Genomic DNA, 27,814 nt, shown 5'->3' with positions numbered 1-27,814 from the left:
ATAGTCAGAGACCTATATACTAGTATATAGTATATAGGTCTCTGATATAGTTAAATAGTTTTCAATCTAATTATTAAAAACATTCCTAAGCTACATAAAGACAATCGAAATGTACTGTAGACGTTATTCCGCTCCATTTCATTTAAGAATATTTACAATCTAACAATCCCTCGTTTTAATATGGACTTTTTTTCTTGTGGATCTATTTGTTTTATATATATACCATACCCAAAAGAGAGTAGAGCAGTTCAGATTCTGTGGTATTAAAATTTGTATGTAAGTAATTCTGCCCACACCGCTTTTACATGCCGAAAATGGTTCAAAGAATTCCCGGCTGGAACTGATTCGACTAATCAAAAATGATTTTACAACTACAATACATTTCCGTCCTCGATGTGAAGCATTTCTATTGGATAAAAATCTATCGTGGGCCTCATACATGTGATATCTGACGTCATATATGGAATCCCTCGGAAAGATTCCCGGCTGTGTTGGCGAAGTGTAAGGGAATACGTAGTAAACGTAGAAGGCTACTTTCAAGATCGTAGTTTTGAATTAAGACATTCTTTCAAAGGACACAAATGTAGCGATATGGCCGGAGTTTTTGATTTGGAGTTACACGATACCCCCGAGGGGGAGGAGGAGATTTCTGATGATGAATACTTTGAACCAGACGATCAGGTAAAAGTATAAAACCATGTCTGACTGTTTTGTCCATTGCTAAGGACTGACTCAGCTTCTCAATGTTGAGTGGTCGGAACATACGTGAATCACTAGTTCTTCCTGGATACTTGTTTTATTCACGAGTATACAGAGATATTGAACATTGCCCTGTACTTGTACTTAAGACGAAATATTGTACTAAAGGCATGTGGTCCAGGGACCAGATTTGACAGGCGAAACTTGCGCGCATGAATTCGTTCGCGTATGTTCACGATTTCAATAAGTTTCGGTTCACTCATGATAATTTTCATTTTCTATATTTTTTAATGAAATGTTTTCTAAAAGTTATTTTCTGTTCGGTTCACAAGTGTGGTAGTTGATGTCGTCAGACTGCACTAACCCACCTGTGGTCCTATTGTCCACACACTGAATCTATTTATAGAAAAGTATTTGAAATATGTATTGATTCCGATACAATACACTACATTGAGTGGATCTGATATGTTCTTAACATTTATACAAAAATGTAAAACTTTCTTTTATGTGGGAATGTTTTAATTGACTTTTGAAAAAACCCACTTTTATTGTACCAGAGATGTGTATAACAGATATATGCAGTATTTGTACATATTATATGTTCCTGGTATAACATATGATTTTTATTAGTTTTACTTTGTATCAACTGATTTTATGACAAGTACTGGGTCAGTTCCATTCTAAGAAGTGTAACAGATCTGTAGTACTGGTTTTAATGCCAGTTGCCATGAATCTGAAATGGTTTGAGTGGCCACCTATAGTTTGGAGGTCCCAGGTTTGAGTCCAGGTCAAGTTGTTTCATTTCCTCTCCTGTTATAAATAGTACCACATCACAATTCACATTATATACATGTCTGGATCTCATATTAGATACATATATAATCTTATTTGTATTGGGTGGACCAATTTGCAAAGGGCCGCGGTGACCGAGTGGTTAAGGTGTCTCAACCCTTTATCACTTGCCCTCCACCTCTGGGTTGCGATTTCGAAACCTACGTGGGGCAGTTGCCAGGTACTAACCGTAGGCCGGTGGTTTTCCCCCGGGTACTCCGGCTTTCCTCCACCTCCAAAACCTGGCACGTCCTTAAATAACCCTGTCTGTTAATAGGACATTAAAACGAAATAAACCAAAATGTGGGCCAAATTTTGGGAAATAAACTTTGTATGTTGAATCTTGTATGTACCAAAACAAACATATATTGACATGCATCCATACTGGTAAAACCACAAACATTTCAAATTACAAAAAAGTGTTAAGAAATTTGTAGGTATCAATTACTACGTAGTCATAATCACATGCGATGAGCAATTTAGTTTGAGAAAGGCACATCAGGATTCTTGACCTGCCCATGCTGAATAGTCTGTGGGATCATGATCACCAGCCCTAGGTTTAGCCATTTTATGATCAACTATTTATTCTCCTTTCATGAGAATTTTATATCAGATCATTGTTGGCACTTAATTTCTGGATATACCAGTAATTTGTTTATGTCTGCCGTGATGAAGTGTGGTTGTTTCAACTTAAGTTTTACACTTTGGTCTGCTAGTACTGAGAGTTGATCAGAGAAAGTTTGAATGCAAACCAGGTCTTTGGCATCAATAGGTTAAGGAAAGGACCTGTATAGGCTTAGCCTGTTGTCCAATCCATTTCTAATATATCTAAATTCTATCTCTATTATGAAATATTGTATGTAAATTAATTCAAATGTTTGATTGAATAAAACATTTTGAAATTAAAAAAAAAGAAATCAATAGGTTATCAGAGGTATTTACATCAGGGACTTAGCACAAATTATGGATTTACAGTTTGTTAACAGTTAATATTGTATCAAATATCATTTGTGTACATAATTGTGAACCACTTTGAGATGGCTGCATTGATTTGATAAGCGGTATATATAAAACTCCAAATGATTATTATTAATTATTATAACAATTCCTCGTCTGTTGGTGTTTGTTGTATTATACGTTTTGGGATATGCAGCTGCTTAAATACCAATACCATTCACATGTTTTAACAAGGAAAGCACAATATTGTTGCAAAATTTTAAGTGTAGAAAATATCCCAAGATTAACAAGACATATCTGATATTTATAATAATGGGTACAGTGTTTTTGATGAATCTACAATTTATTTTCATGAATACTTATAAAAACAATGAGTCTCACAATATTAAATCTAGCAGCGCTTCAGTGTTTTCCTGCCTATACAGGGTCCATGTACAGGTGTCCCAACCCTTTATCACTATTCCTTGTGAGTTCGAAACCCACCTGGGGCAGTTGCATGGTACTGACTATAGGTCGGTGGTTTTTCTACGGGTACTCCGGCTTTTCTCCACCTCCAAAACCAAATGACCCTGACTGTTAATTTAGGACGTTAAACAAAAATAAATCAATCCATGTACATTATTGTGACAAACGTATATATATATTTGGGGCAGAATATAGGCCCCATTCCTGATGCTGCATGTCGTTTATTTTTTCCCAATGAAGTCATAAAAAATTCCCAAATCTTTAAGTCTGGATTTTTTTCCTGTGTTGAGATGAAATCTGTCAATTTCCCAAAATGGACCAAGAAGAAGGAGTCACTAATATCCACATTTAAAAATTAAAACTTCACAAGATTGTAGTTGTACAAGGACAAAATATGATAGATCAATTATCATTTCTAGGAACTAGCCTATTGAAATGTATCTAAAAAAAATGAGTACAAGATTGTAGTTGTACAAGGACAAAATATGATAGATCAATTATCATTTCTAGGAACTAGCCTATTGAAATGTATCTAAAAAAAATGAGTAGAATGCTGGTTAAACCATAAATCACTTGAGATGCCTACACATAACACACATATACTGTACTAAGCATTTGTTTAAAATAAGTTTCAAGCTGTCCTAGAAACATCTAGGTTAGTGTGTTTATCTGCAGGGATAAAGAACAATAGGTCAAGATGTTATCAGTGGACACTGTAAACATTATCATGTTGTTGTTGTTTTGTTCCGGAGTAGAAACACAATTGGTTTATATATGGATTTAAACAGATTCTGTTTTTGTTGTGTACATGTATCAACAATGGCAACATTAACCTTTTAAGAGCTTGAATATGTTTGATACAAGAAGTGTAAAAGAATTAACTTTGTTCTAAGTTATTGTTTAAACATGTACAGTAGTCTATCTTTGCATGTATAATTCTCAAATTAATAATAGTTTACAACTTATTTACTTTTTTATGCCCCCGACTCCAATTCCAATTTACTGAGGGCATCTTGTACCAACATGTAGGTTCCTGATGCATAAGACAGGAAAATAATATGTAATACATGTATATCTATATATATACCGGGTATATGTATTACATATTATTTTCCTGTCTTTTGCGTGAGGAACCTATAGATGGTACTAGTGTAACCCGTGTCCGTACCTCCTGTACATGTCCTGTTAAAATTCAATGACATCTTGAGAACTTCTCAACAGAATCGGTTAATATTTACACAATAGTAACATAACATCACATTTTAAACCTGACCATTGAGCTATTTCTTTAGCAGATTATTTGGTTCATATATACACATCAAGTTCTATATCAGATCATATTCTGGTGGTCATTGGTCAAGGATAAAGGATCAAAGGTCACCTCTGACCACATCACTTCTGAATAGGACAGAATGTATCCTGTCCTGTTCCGAATCTATGCCATATATATATATGTCATGCAGTAGATCATCAGGTTCCTCACTTAAGAGCAGGGCACTAGTGTACTGACCTTCATGGTGAGAATAGATATTGGTGACTACTTGTCCTATATATATGCAAGTGATTTTTTTTTTGTAATTTTTACCTTTACTTTTGGTTAATGTTAGAGTAAGCTTACTGATTAATTTTGATTGGACCAGTATATATATGTTTCAACTTTGGGATAACGATTACTTTTGATCTGGAATTAACCCCAAATGACATAGATCAGTAGTGATGCTGAAATTGGATTTAATTTCTTGCCCCAGTCTTACAGACAATTTCTTGTATGATTTATTATAACTGACATTTTCCAAGCATTGTTAATTACAATTCTACCTATCACCGAAAATTAAGGGGCATCTAAAGAGCAAATCCAGGCAAAACAGTTGATATTTTACCAGGATATACATCCCTACTAGGGTGCAATTTAATAGAAGTAACTTGATAAAATTTTGATATGTATCATGTCAAACTGTGGGCCTTGCTGTTGACATTTAATTTGTTCAGTAGTTCGTAAATTTCAACAAAACATGAGAAAAATGCATGTTTCAGGGGGACATAATTAACTCATTTGTATCACATTTATTGTGCAAAACAGTCATGTCGTTTTGCTCACAAGGGTCTAAAGCACAAAATAGGAGCATTGGTTTGACTAGATTGGACTTTATGATATGTATTAACACTGATTTTATTTGGACTTTATGATATGTATTAACACTGATTTTATTTAGACCTTGAAATGCAAATGGCGGTTGTGAATAATATCACACAATTATGGCATATAAGAAGGTATTTCAAACGTCAAAAATGCTCATATTAGATACTATAGAGAACTCTAGACATGGCAGGAAGACTGTTTTTCGGAAAAAATGTTCATCCGTTGAGTTTGGGGTAAAAGATATAGATTTCTGAAAAAGGCCCAAAACTCACCAGTTTGACAATTTGTCTTAAAAAGGTCATTCTTACTATAATCAGATGTCTTAAATGTATGATATAGAAGCATTTTTAGCCCACCATCATCAGATGGTGGGCTATTCAAATCGCCCTGCGTCCGTGGTCCGTCGTCCGTCCGTCCCTCCGTCCGTCCGTCTGTCCGTCCCTCCGTCCGTCCGTAAACAATTCTTGTTATCGCTAATCCTCAGAAAGTACTGAAGGGATCTTTCTCAAATTTCATATGTAGGTTCCCCTTGGTGCCTAGTTATGCATATTGCATTTTGAGACCAATCGGAAAACAACATGGCCGACAGGCAGCCATCTTGGATTTTGACAATTGAAGTTTGTTATCGCTATTTCTCAGAAAGTACTGAAGGGATCTTTCTCAAATTTCATATGTAGGTTCCCCTTGGTGCCTAGTTATGCATATTGCATTTTGAGACAAATCGGAAAACAACATGGCCGACAGGCAGCCATCTTGGATTTTGACAATTGAAGTTTGTTATCGCTATTTCTCAGAAAATAATGAAGGGATCTTTCTCAAATTTCATATGTAGGTTCCCCTTGGTGCCTAGTTATGCATATTGCATTTTGAGACCAATCAAAAAACAACATGGCCGACAGGCAGTCATCTTGGATTTTGACTATTGAAGTTTGTTATCGCTATTTCTCAGAAAGTACTGAAGGGATCTCTCTCAAATTTCATATTTAGGTTCCACTTGGTGCCTAGTTATGCATATTGCATTTTGAGACAAATCGGAAAACAACATGGCCGACAGGCAGCCATCTTGGATTTTGACAATTGAAGTTTGTTATCGCTATTTCTCAGAAAGTACTGAAGGGATCTTTCTCAAATTTCATATGTAGGTTCCCCTTGGTGCCTAGTTATGCATATTGCATTTTGAGACCAATCGGAAAACAACATGGCCGACAGGCAGCCATCTTGGATTTTGACAATTGAAGTTTGTTATCGCTATTTCTCAGAAAGTACTGAAGGGATCTTTCTCAAATTTCATATGTAGGTTCCTCTTGGTGCCTTGTTATGCATATTGCATTTTGAGACCAATCGGAAAACAACATGGCCGACAGGCAGCCATCTTCGATTTTGACAATTGAAGTTTGTTATCGCTATTTCTCAGAAAGTGATGAAGGGATCTTTCTCAAATTTCATATGTAGGTTCCTCTTGTTGCCTAGTTATGCATATTGCATTTTGAGACCAATCGGAAAACAACCTGGACGACAGGCAGCCATCTTGGATTTTGACAATTGAAGTTTGTTATCGCTATTTCTCAGAAAGTAACGAAGGGATCTTTCTCAAATTTCATACATACGCTCCCCTCAGTGCCTTGATATGCATACTGCATTTTGAGACCAATCAGAAAACAATATGGCTGACAGGCAGCCATCTTGGATTTTGACAATTTAAGTTTGTTATCACTATTTCTGAGAAAGTACTGAAGGGATCTTTCTCAAATTTCATATGTAGGTTCCCCTTGGTGCCTTGTATTGCATTTTTGGACCAGTCTGTCCTGAAAACAACCTGGCAAACAAACAGCCATTATCATTAAATCTCAAATTTCTTATATAGCTTGGATTCCCTTGTTTGAAAAGTACTGGAGGGATGTCTCAATTTGCACAGATTAGTAAAATGAAGGGAAAAGTAGAGAAAAGATCAATCCGACATGGAACCTATGAAGATCATTCAATGGTGGGCGCCAAGATCCCTCTGGGATCTCTTGTTAATGGCTGAAATGCCTCCCTTTATGCCATATTTGTGTAATATCATCCACAGCCGCCATTTGCATTTCAAGGTCAAAACAAAATATGTGTTTATACCTACATAAAATCAAATCCGGTCAAACAAATGCTCCTACCCTGTGCTATAGACACTTGTGAGCATGACAGCTGGGCTATTTTTCAGGTTTGGTTATTTTTGTGACTTAGAATTATTCCATGCTACAACTTACCACAAAGCAACTCTATAGAAGAAATTGTTAGCATCTACAACAAATTATTTGTGATTTTAAGACACTACATATCCAAACAAACATTTTGGTATATTACATGACTATTTTTGTGCAAATTTTAAGATATTTATTCGTGTTTGAAATTCAACATTATTCTGCTGTATAGATGACCCTTAAGTATGTATTAAATTGGAGATTTGGGTTGTCTTCTTCCATATTATATTCGAAGATGGTTATCAAAGTTTCCCCTCTTGCATTTGGTTATAAATTGGGATAAGCTGCCCCCCCCCCCCCCCCCCCCCCCCCCCCCCCCCCCCCCCCCCCCCCCCCCCCCCAGTACCACCACCACCACTTTTTTTGCCCATTTTCAGTGCACTACCCCCCACCCCGTCTGCTGGGCTTACACCCACTAAATATACACAATAGGCAGAACATGTCATTGTGTTACAAACAGCAAATTACATATATCATTACAGTAGTAACAGCTCTTGACAATGGTACAGTGTCACAAGATATTTGTGTGTGTACATTAAATTATGACATGTGGTAGATTATGATTGATATTATATATCTACATATATAATGTAACAAGGGCTCTTAGAAATTACCATGTTGTAGCTGTACATGTGATAAATGAATTCTGTGCAAAAAATCTAAAGCTCTTAAATTTATAACTATTGTTCAGGAACTAGCTCTAGACAACTGTTACATAATTATATAATTTGAGATGATCATGAAGATTGAAAGATTAATTAAGATGGCACTTATATATATTATTCGATTTAATTGAATTAAGATTATATATTATGTTCGTTCATATTTTGTTTAAAAAAAATTGACGCAGCTTACATTTCATAATTATCCTCGTATGGAATGAAAAGTCATAAAAGATTGTTTTGTGTGTGTCAAATTGTCAAGATATATGAAATAATAAAATGACATTTAATGATTTGGCACATATATATGGTACAAAATAATGGAAAATTATTTAATGTCACAATCTGTTGATGCTTTTGTTTTAACATAAAAGTTTTTATTTTTTTGCAGGCGAGTATAGCTGCAAGGGGAGGCTTTGATTTGAAGTAAGTAGCATGTGTGTTTTAAAACACTATTTATCTCTCGTTAAAAGTCTTGTTTATACATGCACAGCTATATCAAAATGGATTTAAGTGAAGAGAAAAAAAAAGACATGTACAGAACAATTTGCAACAAAAAATTGATGTATTGTTGAATAGATTATCAACAACTTATGAAGTCTTCACTAATGATCTCTGAAGGGAATGTGGTTTGTGGCCGCAAACAATCATCTCGTTCTGTATATATTATGCATTTCTTTCATGAATTGAGGTAAAGTGAAAAAAATGACATGCAGAACAATTCACAACAAAAAAATTGATGTATTGTTTAATACATTATATAAAAAAAAACAATTCATGAAGTCTTCACTAATCATCTCTAAGGGGAATGTGGTTTGTGGCCACAAAATTTGTCTTGTTCTGTGTATACTCTTCGTTTGTATCTTGCTAAAAAAAATACCAAGGAATATTATATCATTTTTCCCTTTGTATTAAATTAAATTTGAAATTTCAATTTCAATATGAAAATTACTTTATTTTTGTTATGTAAATGTTCTCACAAACCCAATATTTCTGTTTCATTTTTGTGAAGTGAAGACTTCATGTAATTCATATTGCATCATATACAAATTCTTAAGTTACAGATCATAAATCTGCAAATTCTTAAATTCAGATTATTTTGTTAGTTACCATTCATGGACATTCTCAGAAAAACTTGACCAAGATTAACACAGGTTGTTGTACTTGTTGACCTCTTAATAAGATAATTTTTCTCTCTAGTGTCGATGGCATGGAAACCTTGGAACTGTCGGAGAACACAGTCAACCCAGGTCAACTGAAGGTCGGGCCCCAGGACTTTGAGCTGCTTAAGGTTCTTGGGAAAGGTGGCTATGGAAAGGTATTAAGTGATGAAATTTTTTACTGGCTGTTTTGATTAGTTTTATTTTAGTCTCCTAATTTGAGCCCACTCCCTACTTCGAGTAAAGTTGAAGTTTTGCTCCTTGGGGGCTTATATCTGGATAGATATGGGTAATTTGAGTTTTGAATTGTCACTTGCGAGTAACTGGTTAATCAGCTGTTTGCCGACAATCCTAGTAGATGTTTAATGTTGTTATCCTTGTACAATAAAATTATTTTATTTTATGACTTTAAATAATCTGGATTCTTATTGGATAAAATAGACCCAAATCTTTTTCTCAAAAACATGTTCACTACGCAATAAACCATATGAGGATAACATATAGTGATATAATTTGATGTGACTGACAGTGTTATTGAAGTTTCTATGGTAACAGTTCAGTAGTCATTACAGATGTACATGTACATAAATTGAGAACAAATCGAATTGAAAAACCATTGAATTATTTTCTCATTTGAGAATTACATAGTAAGAAAATTGTCTAGAAACAGCATCATAAAAAGTCCTTTTAGTATCTTAAAACCTACTGTAGTCACCATTGATAATTACACATTTCTTTAAATGTCCACTTATGTAGAAGGAATTCATTTACAGGAGTTGTAACCATATACTGGACAATGTTTTCATTACTTTCTTTTTTACATTACAGGTTTTTCAAGTCCGCAAAATATCAAGTAGTGATAACGGCAAAATATTTGCAATGAAAGTCCTAAAGAAGGTAAGCTGTATATGTGTACGTGGGTCTTGTGCATATGTATGTGTACATAACACCATAAGTCGTCAGTTCTCCAGAAGCTTCATTCCTTGAGGGATTTTATCAAACTTCACACTTTGATAAAGGACCATAGTATCTCGGACAAGTGCGAGTTTTGGGGTTTTGGGTCAAGGTCAAGGTCACTGTTACTATTTTTAGCTGGGGCTGTTATGGGATATGTATTACTTTAGCAATATCCTGTATGCTTGTTGATCTAGTCTGGTATATTAGGTGTTATTTCCTGTAGGCAGTTGCATTTTCGTCTTCATGGGGGGGTGGGGGGGGGGGGGGGGTGGGGGGGGGGGGGGGGGGTATTTATAAAAACTGTTAACTTTATTTATTTATTTACAACAATTGCAAAACAAGTTATATCAACTTATATTAATCACGCTTTTTAGCCTGAATGGAAGTGTGGGAGGGGTCTTGCTGTGGGAGGAAACCAGAGTACCAGGGAACACCAAATGGTCTGACTGATGACCACATACCTTTTCTCATCTGATCGGGGAATACATAAATAAAGTAGTGGGTGCATTTATATTTTAAATAGCACCATTTGTATCACTGAAGCAAATTGTAAATTTTTATTTTTTGTTGCTAGGCAACTATTGCAAGAAATGCCAAAGACACAGCTCATACCAAAGCAGAGAGGAACATATTGGAAGGTGTCAAGGTAAGTCCTGCCCCCTGGTGGTGGGCTGATTTATTGAAGGGGAGATAACATATTGGAAGGTGTCAAGTTAAGTCCTGCCCCCTTGTGGTGGGCTGATGTTTCATTGAAGGGGAGGGGTGTCAAGGTAAAAAAACCTCATATGTTTAGGTCAAAGGGAATCTGTCATAGATTCTGAGTAGACAGTTTTTGCTAGATGATGTTGATTACCGTATCATGAGACTTGAAGATGTTTTGATATGGCAGCACAGGTTCAGTAACAAATGATCAGGTTGACAATTTACATATATTAGTATCAACTTCTTACATATGAAGAAATTAAAATAAAAATCAAAATCAAATTTCAGAAGTCTTTTAAAATTCAAATTTATAGTAATTTACCACCATTTTTGCTTACTGTGTATAAAAGTAGAACATTTCTTTTTGAAAATCTGCATAAAATATTGTTTGGTATACATGATTATCACATTCCTCACAGACCTTTGATAATGATTTTGTATATATTTATTTTCAATAACAATTGTTATAATGACTGTACATTTATATTACAGCACCCCTTCATTGTGGACCTTATTTATGCATTTCAAACGGGAGGGAAACTATACCTTATTTTAGAGTATCTCCCTGGAGGAGAGCTCTTCATGCAACTGGAACGGGAAGGCATTTTCATGGAGGACACAGCTTGGTAAATATCATAATCAGTAATTTGTATGCTACTTTGTTTTCAGACCAGACCCTCAAAAATAGCTCTCAGAAATGCAGATACTTCTATGGTTTTAGACAAGGCTAAAAAGATACATACACTTTACTTACACTTGCCCCAGCTACCATCCCTGGGGCTTGTTATAATTTTAATAAGTAATAATTAAAATGAGGATATTGCCTATATAAAACCTGTGTCAGTATTGATGAATAGATGATTTCTCTACCTAACTTATTTGGACAACTGTCTTCTTTTTTGTCACTTAAATTTATACATTCTGTTATTATTTCTTGTTTTGTCAAATATTTTGTTTAACATCCATCAGAAATGTTCAGGATGACAAACATTTTTCAAACTAATTTTCGAGTTCTAGTCAGATGTTTGAAGGTCCTGCTATATTTAGGAGAAAATTAATTATTTTTTTCTAAAATTTTATTCTTTTTATGCTTCCATTTTTCAAGTTTTAAAGACTTTTATCTGAAAGACAAATTTCACCCAAAATAATTTGCTATAAAATATATCACTGCAGGAAAGATTTAAATTTAATGCTTGTATTATACAGTGATATGTAATCCTTATAGTTCAGAGAATATTTTAAGATTATTTTGTATTTTTTCATAAACCTGATGATACAAAAATGTATTATATTTGTTTTCTTTTCCAGTTTTTATTTATCAGAAATCACACTAGCAATAGAACATCTCCACTCACAAGGAATTATATACAGAGATCTGAAACCAGAAAATATACTTTTAGATAACTTAGGTAAGTGTGTGATTGATGTCAACAAAAATGATTATTTTTAGATAACTTGCATATGTGTCAATCATTTAACCCAAATCTTAAGACTAAAAGTATGAATTTTATAGCACTAGTTATTGAAGTTGAAAGATTTATATGTTGTTTGATGCAGAAACTAAGTTTAAACAGTTTTAGCCCACCATCATTACCGTTTCCTACTATTTTACTCATATGTAGGAGGGTGACTCTGTATTTTTATCCTAAATTTAGACAAATATCATCATCGGTAAAAAATTCATTGTTATAATTCATAATCTTAAAATCCAATAATTTTGTTATTGTGCATATGAATGTGTTATAAAGTGAATATATTTCTGTTATAGTATTTTCTTTTCTCTGACGAATTGAACCATTAATTTTCAGGACACGTGAAATTGACAGACTTTGGTTTATGTAAGGAATCTATAAATGGGGGCGCTGTTACACACACATTCTGCGGGACCATCGAATACATGTAAGTATAACTTTACCTATCACACCTTGATAGGTATCTCGTTCACTACTTCTGATGTTGTATGGCTACAATAAAACTGGAATATACTGCATAACATAAAATATTTGTGGGTATTTTCTTTGTGGTTTCAAGCTATTTAAATAGATTTCAGGTACAAACTTACATAGATACCCATATAAAAGAAATATATGTAGCAGTTCAGTATTTCATCTGAAATTTGTTATAGTTAAAATATTATTAAGGTTCCTTTTTAATGTTTGTACAGAACAAATAAATGATATGTATCTTTGGTGACTTAATATTTGGTAATATATTTGCTGGTGATTTAATATTTGCGGTAATTTAATACCGTGCGGAAATAAATATCTGCCAAATATTGGTGTGAAATATAAATATACACTGTATTATATTTTATACACATAAATTTATAGACGAACTGTCTATTCACTGCAGAATATTTACAAGGAAGTGTTGTGCCATATTTAATACCTGCGAATTAGTTTCGGCTGGGACCGCCTTAAATATCAGCTCCATGAAATTAAACAAATATATATAGTGGTTTGAGCCTCTATCTCCGGTTTAGGAGGTCAAGGGTTCAAATTCCAGTCTTGTTTTTCCGATCCTGTTTCATTAACAAGAAACATTTGTCACAATTGTGTGTCTAATACACACCGTCATTTAGTGTTTACTGTGTGTGATAATGTACTGTTGGTTACAGGGCTCCAGAGATACTGACAAGGAGTGGGCACGGGAAGGCTGTTGATTGGTGGAGCCTGGGTGCACTCATGTACGACATGTTGACAGGGGCGGTGAGTGTGTAGAAGTTTCCATAGAAGCTGTTGTGGACAAAATTACATGATAAAGAAAATATGAAATTATCAAATTTTTGCTACTTGGTCAAAATAAATGAAAATGCTTCCTGTTTTCAAATCAGTAAACCTTAACCTGCTTGATACAGATTATTTTAAACTTTTAAGTTTTTTTTTTTTCCAGCCTCCATTTACAGCTGAAAATAGAAAGAAAACCATAGATAAGGTAAGTGAGCTGTCACGGTTTTGCTTCATGCTGGTGTTACTTGAACCCGTCCTGTAGATAATGTTTGGCTTACTAAGTACTACGTTGTAGATACAAGAACTGAGACATTGTATTGGTTATAACTGTCATACTTTTATTGGTCAGTATTAGGGGTCAAGATTCAGGTATCTCTGTCTTATTCTGAATTATTGTATCTCAATAGTTTGACATGAAGGGGGCTGCGATAGGTCAGTTAGTTAGAGCGCTGACCACGCAATCTCAGGTAGAGATTCAAGGTGCATGGTTCAACACTCCCTACCCGTGTCAGTTTGTGTTTATTAGGAAGCTGAGAAACGGGTCAGTCTGTGTTGTCGTGGTTTTGTCCTTGGGCAAGACACTTTACCTTAATTGCTCTGTATGGCATGCAACAGGCCTCAGTTGTTGTTAGTGAGGTAGTCACCAACTACTGCAAGGAGATCCCGTCTCGTAATGACCCTGGCTGTTCATGAGGCCTTGAACTCAACAAACAAACATTTTGACACAAAAATATTAGTAAATTCTGAAATACAGAAATGAATAGAAACAAAATCCTCACATTATAAATCGAGAATTAAATTGACATCATTAAAAACAGGATCAAACTCTTCTTTTCAAGTTGATATACATCTTGTAAAGGTCATGACTGGAATGTGTATGCTTAGAAGGACAAAATGTGACGTCATAATCTTTGTGAAGTAGTACTAAAACTTGTTGTGATTATGATGTCATGATTCATTTCTCCGATCAGAAGTTGATGGTTTTCATATTGTTCAGGTATACAATTACGAGGGTCTGGTTTGTACAGGTTTTTCAATTGTAGACAAACTAAACTGTTTCTATTGAACAAGTGTAACTTATGTGTGGGTTTTTCTTTCTACAGATATTAAAAGCCAAGCTTAGTTTACCTCCATACCTCACCAATGAAGCCAGGGGACTTATCAAAAAGGTAAGGAAAGTTTCAAGATAATAGAATTCCTGACTTTAAAACAAGCACAGTGAAACCTGCCTTTACTGACACACCTGAGTCAATGTGTCGGATATGACAGTGTGTCGGTAAAGCCAGTGTCAACAGTGGCGCATGTCACCATTTTACTGGATAGGGCTAGATATTACAGGATTTCATTTAAGACAGTGGTCGGTAAAGTCAGGTTTCAATGTACTATATTTTTCTTGCAATAAACCCCCGAAGGTCAATATCCTGATTATTGAAAATTATGATTAGACAGATTGAACAAATTTAACTAAATTATTTCAACTGTTGTAAATATGCTCTTGTGACTAGACAAGAGTCCAGTATACAGTGCAACTTCCGAAAACCGAACCTTCTAAAAACCGAACACCTCTGAATACCGAACGAATTGTCATTGTACGGAATTGGTCCTTCTTTATTATAGTATTAAAAAACTTTCAAATACCGATCCCTCTGAATTCTGAACACCGGACTGATTTTGTGTCCGGTTCCTGTTAAAATATACCAAAAATTACTTCTGAAAACCGGCCTTACCTGAGCGATTATGACACGAGGTCAGGCCAGTGAACCGTGAAACAACAAATGTGACGGGTATTGTGTGAAGCCTTATTGTCTCGGGCCCTACGTAGGTGATTTGTACAGGTATCCAATATATACCCCAAGGGGGCATTATGACGGATGGCCTAGTGTATAATCAACACGACAATTATGAAACAATGCCACACTTCATTGACGCGCGTCGGTTCGTTTATCTTCTCAATGCAAGTAGAGCTAGAAGCCTGAGTTTCGCATTTAATTTAAATGAGGCCCAAAAGGGGTTGTTTTCGTGAAGAAGCCCGTGATGTTTTTTTAGACAACAGCGATGTCGGAAATACGATCAGTATCATCTGATCAATTGTAATTGATATTGAAACAAAACATCTTCACACCCTTTAATATTATTTGATGTGTAAAATATTCTGTATAGGTAAGGGTTAATGCTTTGTGGTATTGACCTCTCATGTAGTCACTATCAAATTTATAACAATTTTTGATGCCTTGGTAAGAGATTCATAAGAATAAGATTTAAGGTAGATTTCTTAAGTCAAAATATGACGGTTTGTTTATTCCTAATTTAGATATAAACAATTTGTGAGTCTTAAGATTTTGATTATAACATACCGTACAATTCCTACAGGTCAATATTAAATATTATGATTATATCATGTAATTTGTGGTGTCCATGATTAACGCTTTCCCTGAAAAATTTTAAGTATATGTTTTCAAACAATGTTAAGTAATGTAATAATTTGAATAATTTTAAAGTAAGAAAATACATTGTATTTGTTTGTTACCAGCTGTTGAAGAAGTCCCCGACTGAGAGACTAGGTGGTGGAGCCGATGATTCCAAACCTTTGAAGGTACCATTAGCTGATTTATTTATTGTGCCAAGTTTTTCTTATGTAAATTATTTAAAATGCTCCTAGAAATCTCTCTGACCTTGTTCTCTACACTGAAGAAAATGTTTTTGGTTTGACTTATATTTGTTGTACATGTGCTGAACATATCTTGGTCTAAATATCAAGAAATGACAGGGCCTTTGTGACATGTCCCAAGTTGAACTGAATTCATAATATTTTTTTATACATTTGTATTAATATACTATCAGTGTTTATACCAACATCAAGCTTGAAAAGTTGACAAATAACGACATCAAGCTTGAAAAGTTGACAAATATCAACATCAAACTCAAACAAGTTGACAAATAACGACATCAAGCTCGAAAAAGTTGACAAATAACAACATCAAGCTCGAAAAAGTTGACAACTAACAACATCAAGCTCGAAAAAGTTGACAAATAACAACATCAAGCTCGAAAAAGTTGACAAATAAAGACATCAAGCTTGAAAAAGTTGACAAATAAAGATAGGATATAATTAGTAGATCACATTTAACATGATTTTGTTGTAATTTTGTAGCATCATGCATTCTTTCGCCACATCGATTGGAACGATTTGATTCAAAGGAAAGTTGAGCCACCATTTAAGCCATCTGTGGTAAGTGTGATCCAAGTGTTCTTTTTCTCATTTTGAAAATGTCTCTTGCCTTGAAACCTTGAAATTAGGGGACCCACTTATAGAAGTGATTTAAAATTTTGATGACCCTCCCATATATCCACTTTTTTGTGAACGATATCCTGGTATAGAAGCAATTTTAATGTAAAAATGGTACAAGTACATCAAATACACCAAACAACAGAATCAATATTTCAAACTCCACCAATCAATGAATGTGATTTTAATTTGAACTTACCCAACCATATGTAATTCATTAAGTTCCTTCTCTCGTCCTGTATTGTTTTCCTGGAACAGTCCGTATTATGTCAGTATTCTCTGTTGTTCAAATGCTTCAATATTAAAAAAAGGACACTCAGAGAAATTATAAATCATCCTAAAATTTAATTGTGTATATGAGATAATGTAATTATTTATCCCTTTAAATATTCCAAGTATACTGAGGTTAAAACCGATATCCATCATGAGCTATTTGGTATACTGCAAACATAAATATTTTAGGTGGTAATTTTATTTTAACACTTTTCACACTGAAAACATTCTGCTTATGCTTGCGCTTATTGCAGTTTCTGTATTCATTGTATAGTTTTCTATAACAAGCGCTGTAGATGTGCTTGAGCTAATCTGTTTAAATTTGGTTTAATATGTACTTAAATGTTAAATAGCCAAAATAAAAACACTATATGGAAAAGTAGTTCACAAATAAGCCGTCCACAGACTTTAATATCTAACAGTGTCTTCAGTAATACCTAATACATTTCTCAAGTGGGGCTGATATTTTGATTTTTCAAATCAGAAATTGTCAGAAAAGTGAAAAATATAAATTTATAGGATGAATAATTTTTGATATTTCACTGGTAAAAATTTGTGATAAATAAGGTAATCTACAGTCAGGGGTAAGAAACATGCTATATATCAATACTTACATTTTGTACAACCAGATGAACGAGGAGGATGTGAGTCAGTTTGACACCAAATTTACCAGACAGACACCAGTCGACTCGCCAGATGACACCGTCCTCAGTGAAAGTGCCAACCAAGTGTTCTTGGTATGTATACCTCTCAGTCATATCGTATACCTCTCAGTCATATCGTATACCTCTCAGTCATATCGTATACCTCTCAGTCAAATCGTTTACCTCTCAGTCATATCGTTTACCTCTCAGTCATATCGTATACCTCTCAGTCATATCGTTTACCTCTCAGTCATATCGTATACCTCAGTCATATCGTATACCTCTCAGTCATATCGTATACCTCTCAGTCATATCGTATACCTCTCAGTCATATCGTATACCTCTCAGTCATATCGTTTACCTCTCAGTCATATCGTTTACCTCTCAGTCATATCATATACCTCTCAGTCATATCATCAAATTTGGTTTCACATCCAAATGTACATTGATAATCCTAGTTAATTTGACGCTTTCATACTGAAAGTAAGACAATTATTTAGATACTGTTAACAGACTTGCTTTGGAAATAAATTCTTTCATTCTCAACTTTAGATGGAAATGGGGAAAAATTGCTTAAACCACTTAAGCAATACATATTTGTATTTTAGAAATCCTTATTCATGAGGAAAGTAACTGTTTTGACTTCAGTAGATTTGTAATGAAGTATGTTTTTAATATCAGATGCTGTGATTTATATTATAAAATTAACTTTGCATGACAAAACAAAAATCCTGGATGTTTAATTGAATGTGTTATATACTGTATGATGGAACAAATGACATCAATTCATGATATATGAATGACCTTGACCTTATTGTTCATAGGGATTCACTTACGTAGCTCCATCTGTGTTGGAGGAACTCAACAAACCATGGATTGCGGAGAAGGAGCCTCGATCTCCACGAAAAGTTGGGTCCAGCTGGACTGGTGGCATGAGGTTAGTAATTAAGGAGTTAAAAAATAAAATCCTGGTTTTATATTTCAGCTTTTGCTATTGCTATGAATTACCTTGTATTCAAAATTTGAATTTTTAACTTAAGCATCGCTATTCAATATTTCCTCCATTGGGAACAGGTGGGGCTAAAGTTTTGCATTGTGTCTATTCGTCCTTCCGCAATACATCTTGTCTGGGCTCTCTCTCCTATGCTACTTGTCTCTGGAACTTCACACTTGGTTCACATAGGCAGTGTGTCATGTACTAGAAGTAGGTCACTGTCACTCTGACCCACATTTTGACCTTTAACTTGCATCAAAGAAAAATATTGTTCAGGCTCTACCTCCTGCACTTTTTGTCACTTGAACTTCCTATTTGGGGCATGGGTTCCTAGATGAGGCAGTGTGTTAATACCAAAAGTAGGTAACTTTGACCTACATTTTGACCTTTGACCTTGTTCAAAGATCAAAATTTGTTGGACCTCATCTCCTGCACTATTTGTTACTGGAACTTCTTACTTGGGACATGGGTTGATCTTTTTTTAATACAGTGGTTCTGTCGAACACAAATGCATTATCTCTGCAAGCTTGATATATAATTTCACATCCTGTAGGAGACTATCATTCACCAAATTGTCTTATTTTATGTCACCATGCTTTGAAGTAACAAGAATTAATAATAATTTTTTTTTTCAAAATTTTTTTAGCCCTCACCAGGTGTCTTTAGTAGAAGGGTTCCGTGTAGCATCTGATGTAAACGGATTAGATGAACTTGAAGATATGGACACCACTGCACCCGTTGTCACGAAGAGGTCAACGTCTCCAGCCATAGCAACCAAAAACACAGCCTACAAGCAGGCTGCATTCCCAGGCAGTCAAAATCGGCCACCACATCTACGAATGAATTAATTAAGTTTAAAAAATAAGGAATTTTAATTTGCTTTTTCACCTTAATGTATTTATATGTTGAACTATTTTAATTTACTGTTGATATGACCTACACAAAAACTGTGGAGGGGAAATGTCGCGTCCACATGTCCGATTAGTCAATTCAAAAGATTACGTCATCCGTGAATGTTGAAGCTAATTTGTAAAGGTTACATCATCCGTGAATGCCATAGCTGATTTGTAAAGGTTACATCATCCGTGAATGTTATAGCTGATTTATATATTTTTTTGTTTGGATATTGCCAGCATCTTGTGAATTTTTTTTTTTTTTGGCAAAGAACTGTATTGAGTTATGATGATAAAATCTATGACTTCATGACGTTTCCTCGTGCAAGAAATGAAGGTCATGTGGACAACATTATATTATAATGTACCATGCCAGACATGTTTGTTATAGGTAAAGAATGAGAGTATATGTTAATGTAATCAATTTTATTCCTTTGTTGGGGTTCAAATCCGCCTCATATATTTTTTTCTGATTCTAGTTCATCATTTTTTGCCAGTATTTATTTAAGATTTGTACAAACATATTCTTAGTTTGAGTTGGTGTAATGTAATTTTATCATAGGTTAACTAAATGTTACTATTCTTTGAGCTTTGGGAATGAGACAAAATGCTGTTAGCTTAAAGTATTTTTCAATTTTCAGTATACAACATCTTGAAACAGATCGTAATGAGTTCTAATTAGAAAAATTAATAATGGCTATGAAATGAATTTTAATTACAAAATTAAACTATTGATAAGTTATTCATGAAAAATTAATGAATTTACGCTTTATACAATAAAAGTAATTATTAAACTTCAGTATGTTTTTTGCTGAACAAAGATTTTAATTAATTAATCGTGTATAATTCAACTTTCACTTAAATAACTTTTTTTTCTGATTTTCATTTCACAAGTTCAATAAACAAAGCTAATTGTATTGCTAAACCATGTACATGTAAATAGAATTAATTTGAACACTCAAATTATTGCAATTTAGAAAAAAAATGATTTTGAAAATTTCTTGTGTATGTTCACTGAAAGTATGGTATAGCTTTTACTATTCCTTGATGGAAGCAAGGTAGGGCTTACTTCTACATGAAGGGGATGATATTTATTCTGAGAGTAGTGATATATGTAAGAGTTTGAAGTTTTAAAAGTGATGGCAGAGAGCCAGTGATATTATGAGAGCAAAGGTTATCGCAAATTTCTGTTATTTCTAGAGTGCTGGATGTGTAACGGTTGGACAAAATTTTTGTCAGACCGACCGTTCCTTATTTGGGTTCATACCAGTTTTCTTAGTATAGATCTGCTGTTCTCATAATGGAACGCTCCATACTAGAAGAACTGAATCTGTTCACCTGTTTGTTTTCTAAATCAGACCATTCAATCCAAGATGGCCAAACTGTGATGCTTCATTCTTGTACATTTTGTTAAAAACAAGATGGAGAATCTCATTTGCTGGTGAAATTGTGTAAATTACATAAATATAATTATTATGATGGAACTAGCCGGGTTTTAATTTAACATCCTTTACCTGATTGAAAAGCAGTAAAATTACTTTTGTTTGAAGGGAATATTTAGTAGAGACTGCTGCTATCATCAGGCAATGAACTTGAGATTCAGTTTCGTTCAATAATATGTTGCTGTACCTTTTAAGTACAATTGGTATGGACCTGATAAAGGAACATAGAGCATATTTGTCTATATGAAATGCCAGATTACCAAATTACCTCCCCTTACTGGTACTGGGACCGGTACATCAACAAAATATTCACCTTCAGGGACTATAGGTGACATCTTGTTTAGCAGAGGCGGTTATGGGACATGTACAACTTAGTGAAACCCAATATGCTTGTTTTTCTATTCATGGCATTTTCTTTAAGTGGAATACCGCCCCCCCCCCCCCCCCCCCATGAAAAAAAGGGTAAATTGGTCCTTCTGTCTTCTCTATGGTCATGCATACAAATAACACTTTTAGAGATCTCCATTCTAATTCAACAAACAGTATTTACTTGCTTACCCTAGAGCTATAAAAAGAAATACAATTATTTCCAAAAAACAAAGGTGATTTTGATAAACAGGTTTCTCTAACAATGTCCATTTTCTTTCCTAACAATACATTATGTGTCTGAGGAAAGATTGTGCAATGTAAAAGGGAGGTAATTTGGTAGTGTGTCATTGTGAATGTTGTACTTAATTATGAAAGCAAGAAATTGTTTGAAGTACTGAATGAGTATCAATGAAAAATTTTTTGTTCGTCTTGCATAATTATATGTGTTGATATTCAATATATACAAGCTTGTGTTTATGTGTCTAAATAAAACAATATTTTGCAGAGAGAGAAACTATCACTATTGTTATCAGATATATTTTCTTTGTGTTATTTTTGTTGTTAAAATAACCTCATCTCCCCTTATGGAAGAAATGGACTAAACCATAATTGCGAGACAGCACAGCCTATTATGCAAACTCAGGGATGATGGGTTATTTGTGGAGAAAATGAACTATATAGTTTTCATCTTTTATTGTATTTGAAATAAGCATTGCCATTTTGTGTGTATTTTTTTTCTGACAACTAAATACATTTTCTCCAAACAAAAAAAGAATCATGTGAACAATTTTAGTTAAACTGTTCTTTTAGATATATTGAAGCATATAAAGGCTATGAATTGCCATGCCCGTACCAATTTGTTTTTATGTCTGTAAATATTTCATTTTAGCATGAATTAGGAATATAATTTAATTTTTTGTTAGGCACAATATCAAGGTCTTATTTCTGTGTAGGATTTGCTTCCATAGACTATATCGGTATCACCTGTTTATCTGTCAGAAGATAAGATAGAAAATAAGAGTGGTATAAATAATTGAAAAGGCTGGTCAGCTCAAAAAAAGTTCATTCCATGGCACAATATATTGATAAAACTTAAATAAACATTTAGTCCAAGTCTGTAAATCGAAAAAAAAAGGTTTAACATTCCAATTGACTTCCATGCACCGAGAAGTGTTACATCGTATATGTTAGCTACAAGATACTGTATCTTTTTCAAGCTGATTATACTTCAAAATGAAAACCTACAATGTATTTTATGGATAATTTATTTGATTTCCAGAGCAGAATTAGAGGATCTTTAGTCTGTTTTTATTGCATGTAAGATTTATGAAACAATCCAGAATGAAATGAATAATATATATGATCAATTTCAGAAGTTTATGTAGAATAAATGATACAAATGTGAAAGTGTGTTTATCACATAACTTATACTATTGTAATTTGGAAACAACAAACTTTTGGTTTGATTAAATCTCGAACAATTTGGCGTACATACGCTAAGGTGGTCATTTGTGTGATGAAGGTCACTCAGCTTGTCATGTGTGTAATGAAGGTGACTCAGCTGGTCATTTGTCTGATGAAGGTCACTCAGCCGGTCATTTGTGTGATGAAGGTCACTCAGCTGGTCATTTGTCTGATGAAGGTCACTCAGCTGGTCATTTGTCTGATGAAGGTCACTCAGCCGGTCATTTGTGTGATGAAGGTCACTCAGCTGGTCATTTGTGTGATGAAGGTCACTCAGCCGGTCATTTGTGTGATGAAGGTCACTCAGCTGGTCATTTGTGTGATGAAGGTGACTCAGCCGGTCATTTGTGTGATGAAGGTCACTCAGCTGGTCATTTGTGTGATGAAGGTCACTCAGCCGGTCATTTGTGTGATGAAGGTCACTCAGCTGGTCATTTGTGTGATGAAGGTCACTCAGCCGGTCATTTGTGTGATGAAGGTCACTCAGCTGGTCATTTGTGTGATGAAGGTGACTCAGCCGGTCATTTGTGTGATGAAGGTCACTCAGCTGGTCATTTGTGTGATGAAGGTCACTCAGCCGGTCATTTGTGTGATGAAGGTCACTCAGCTGGTCATTTGTGTGATGAATGTGACAGTGTGGTCACTGTAACATTATAATATAATCCTATACGAGTTGTGATGTACCAAAGACCATTCACATTTTGGAAACAGCATTTTGTAAGGCAGATTTGAAACCGGAAGTGGTGATATTCTCACTGTTTTCCCTTTCTTAGATGGAATCATTATTGAGACATTGGAATCCTACAGTCAATCATAGCTCTGCTAGTATGATCACCAGTGTGTTCATAATAAAATTTGGGTTTGATTACATTGATAACAAAATGGTTATGTGATAAACAAGCTCACTCTCTGTGATTGAAAGATTTGTTTTTATGCACAAATAATTGTACAAAATTTGATGGTTTGATAATATACCTGACAGCTTATCTGATACCGATATAGACCTTGATACCATGTGGCCGTAACACGTAAGGCAAAGGGTACCACTAAATTGATTTCTTATGTAAAAGAAGAGTTCTACTTTGAGATATTTTGAGTATTCAGAGATAGTATATATCAAAGTTGATTTTATTTAGAGTTACCTCCCCAATTATTCTGTTAATCTTTCATTTTGATGATATGCAATTATAATTCTTTGATAGCAATTTTGATACAGCAGTAACATTCTGTTTTTTTTTTTTTAATTGACTGTAATTTTGGTATTTTAAAATGTAATAGATATATCTGCACTAGAAAAGCCCTTGAGAAAAATGTTTCATGAATGATGTCAGTGAGGCAGATACATGTAGTAAGAAATCTTATTTTGATGATACCCTTTCTCTTAACAGTATTTATTTGATAGAATGTACAGATGTCATTATAAAATCATGTGTTTAAAAAATTGCGTTCAATTCATCTGTATGACCGTTCAAGGTTGTCCACAATATTGTTGCCAATTTTAAATTTTATTTATAATTATGAATTAGAGGAATTGTGTATTATAAATAAAGCAATTATAATTTTTTTGTTTAGAAAGAATTGTACATGTATATATTTAAAAATGTTTAATACAAGTTATGTAGAATACCAAATTTATACCCCCCCCCCCCCCCCCCCCCCCCCCAACAACCTTCACACTGCTTTGTAGATATATGTCTCTTAGTCATCCAATGTAATTCTCCAGGGGTTCTATGTCTCATTAAGAGAACATTTCTTTAATGAACAGTTGAACATATTTTCTGAATTTCTTAATTATTAGTTATTTTGATAATTTTATCCTGGTGGCTAGTGGCTGGTGGTACGAATGTCCTGGACACAATTTCTTTATATAGATAAAAGGACAGATTTAGTTTTAATTTTTGAAATTTATTTGTACCGTTGCACTTTCAATATAATTTATATGATAAATGTTGTTTTGTTATAACATTTATGTAATTATGTTTTACATGTACATGTACAAAATTACCGTCAATCAAGGAAAATATTAAAACTTCAAACTGCAAAAGTTTTCATGTTTAATCCAGTTTAAAAAAAACAATATAATCAAGACAAGCATTTACGCATCGCCGGAGACCCACGGTTGATTGCACTATGCTACACTTCACTGGGCTAAACTGTGATAAGTGTAGGGTAGTGATGTGCAGTCAGTTGTGGGTATCCGACAATGGCATTTATACTGAAACAAAAACACATCAATGTAAAATTACCAGATCCAGCATGCTTCAAATTCAATATTATTAATCATTTGATCAAAGAAAGACTAATTGAGTGCAGATTTGGATTTTTTCTAGTTGTGAAGAATGCTCAGTAGTTGTTTTTACCTCATTTAGAAAATATAAAAAAAAAACTTTGTATCTTTTGAAAATTTGAAAACTAGTTGGGCAAGTTCAAATTTGATTTGTGCAGAACACTTAGAAGTTGTTAGTTCCTAAGTTAGAAAATTTTAAAAACTTTTTTTTTCTTTTGATAATTTGAAATTTGTTCAATGGAGATTTGGTAGAGATATAGAAAGAAGATGCTGTACAAGCTTTAAGATAGGAAATTTTATATACAGGTATCTCATTGATAAGTTAATGAACATGCTGACCAGCCATAGAAATGTCTCTGTATGGGGATTATTGAGATACGACTGGACAGTAGGCAGTCTAAAGGTGCTAGTATGTTGTCATAGATTTATACATGTCAATTAAACAGGCTTTTAATTGAGATATTTAATCGCAAGAATTAATTTTCTAAAAGTAATTTTTTGAAGTTTTGCTGAAATTGTATTCTATATCATCTTACTTCTTGCAAATTTTTAATTTTATGTTGAAATTGTGTACAGACTACTATGAACAGTGCTTCAGCTGACCTTTGACCTTTTTGTTTCAGAAGTCAAAATGAATCACTTTTACTCAGAAATCTGAAGGACAAAAAGATATATCAAACCAGCGTTATGTAAAATATAACACATGTATACATATATATTTGCAGATACCAGTTTTAGCACATAATTGTGTTTAAATAGATTGGACCAATGAATTGATACACCATTACTTACTGTAGAAAGCATAAGAGACAGATACTACAGTTAGCACAATCATAATTCAGCAGAATGCTTTCAATTAAAAAAAATTCAAAATAAATCACCCCAAAATTTTGAAACCAAAGAGGTGCAAATCATTTTGGGTAGTCAAAAACTTGCTTTAAATAATATTCAACCAGTTTCAGCTGATTTGCTTAAAAAATACATGTTTATATATTTATGCCACTGAGCCAGAAAATAAATGATTAGGTATATATGAAATTCTATACTTGTAATGTCAAACACAATATTTATTTATACTTACCTAGTAAGGCAATATGGAGCTGTTTTCTTGGTTCTCTCTCGTCTGAATAGTAATGCAAACTTTATCGGACAAGTCCAATTCTCCGTGATCTTTCGGGGATAATAAACTAATTTAGAATTGCATCTGTACAATATCCTGTGATCAAAGACCACCCAAGTCAAGCATGATACCAGCGGGTATGACAGGAAAAGTAATGATCCTCAGGAAATTTCAACAAATGACGAAACAATTTCAAAGAATGAGAATAGAATTATTTGAATTATAATTCTAATGATGCAAAATGTCTTCACAATTCTTAGATTATGTTACTTTAGAATCAAATTTATCCTTTAAAAGAATAATTTAACAATTTGTGATATGTTACTTCACAACCAAATTCTCCTTAAAATGATATGTGAATATTTTGTGATAAGTTCATAGAAATGGTGAAACATACAATATAGGCACTTGGTGTAGTCCTGAATTATAGTGGAAAATTGTCATCTTGGTAAAATCAAAATGCTCCTATCTGTTCCTTATTTTGATTATTTTTGATTTCATAAACACTTTAAGAAATACATATATGTAGCTTTCACAGGAAGAAATACATATGTAGCCTTCACAGGAAGAAATACATATGTAACTTTCACAGTGAAAAAATACATATGTAACTTTCACAGTGAAGAAATACATGTACATATGTAGCTTTCACAGGCACTCTTCATGCTTGTATAGTCCACTGCAGTTCTTCTTAAAGACCATTGTAGGCAAATCTGATAGGTAAGGAAAGCTTTGTTTATTGTGATAACATAGATATGCTTACATCTGGTCAACAGTTATGCAAAAAACTACCCACTATAAGTGGAATTGTATAAAACAATTTTGCTGTTCAGAAATTAATATATCCCTGTTAATCAGAAAACTCCATTTGAACATTCAAAGTTTACGCTTGCTTGCAGGAGACCAATCTGTTACTACCAGAAATGGATTTATTTATCTCTATTTTAATTTTTTATCGAGTCATGGCACCTTGTGTCAAGATTTGCTTTTATATATGCAGTACAGGTAATGTTAATGTGCCATCCTGAAACAAGACGGATATTTATTTGACATGGAATAACAAGATATTGAAAAAGATTGGAAAAATAATTATGATATTAAATCATGCAGAAAGTACACAGTATTTCCTTTGTCTTTGTTTTCTATTTGTTTGCAATATTAAAACTGAAGGATGGATAAACGATTTGTCACTCAATCGTTATCCAGTAAATTTGCTGATGTGATATTTTTGCATAGAGTGTCATACCCTGAGGTGTTTTCATTGGCTGCTGCAGTTTGGTTTATTTTGTTTAACAACCTATTAACAGCCATTGTTATATGTGCCAGGTTTTGGAGGTGTAGGAAAGCCGAAATATGCGGAGAAAAACTACTGGCCACAGGCCAGTACCAGGCAACTGCCCCACATGGGTTTCGAACTTGCAACCCAGAGGTGGAGGGCTAGTGATAAAGTGTCGGGACATCTTAACCACTTGGCCCTGCGGCAGTCAGAACTTGATAGTGAAG

General features: G+C 34.0%; 1 protein-coding gene across 2 annotated transcripts; it reads left to right on the top strand.

Moving 5' to 3' along the window:
- Positions 1–443: 443 nt before the first annotated feature.
- On the top strand, positions 444–27,434 carry LOC117332670 (ribosomal protein S6 kinase beta-1-like). 2 transcript variants are annotated; one of them, XR_004533770.1, is made up of 17 exons: positions 444–681; positions 8,383–8,417; positions 9,192–9,309; positions 9,980–10,048; positions 10,683–10,754; positions 11,303–11,436; positions 12,119–12,219; positions 12,619–12,709; positions 13,428–13,518; positions 13,703–13,744; positions 14,643–14,708; positions 16,070–16,132; positions 16,691–16,768; positions 17,728–17,835; positions 18,567–18,679; positions 19,383–23,472; positions 23,503–27,434. XR_004533770.1 is itself a non-coding variant. In XM_033891664.1 (16 exons), exons 1-16 carry the CDS (start codon positions 592–594, stop codon positions 19,582–19,584), a joined length of 1,473 nt encoding a protein of 490 aa, XP_033747555.1. In that variant the 5' UTR covers positions 444–591; the 3' UTR covers positions 19,585–27,434. The 2 variants fall into 2 exon arrangements, 1 of the variants encoding a protein (XP_033747555.1); XM_033891664.1 differs by having other exon boundaries at positions 19,383–27,434.
- Positions 27,435–27,814: the final 380 nt, after the last annotated feature.

Source organism: Pecten maximus, chromosome 8, assembly GCF_902652985.1.
Source record: "Pecten maximus chromosome 8, xPecMax1.1, whole genome shotgun sequence".
Taxonomy (NCBI): domain Eukaryota; kingdom Metazoa; phylum Mollusca; class Bivalvia; order Pectinida; family Pectinidae; genus Pecten; species Pecten maximus.
The sequence above is the reverse complement of the archived record's forward strand: the minus strand, read 5'-3'. Positions and strand labels throughout refer to the sequence as shown.

Bases quoted from the DNA above. Each gene is read 5' to 3' on its own strand.
- LOC117332670 (XM_033891664.1), top strand. From the start codon at position 592: ATGGCCGGAGTTTTTGATTTGGAGTTACACGATACCCCCGAGGGGGAG. The intron at 10,049-10,682 runs GTAAGCTGTATA...TTTTGTTGCTAG, and splicing joins CAATGAAAGTCCTAAAGAAG to GCAACTATTGCAAGAAATGC. The intron at 13,519-13,702 runs GTGAGTGTGTAG...TTTTTTTTCCAG, and splicing joins ACGACATGTTGACAGGGGCG to CCTCCATTTACAGCTGAAAA.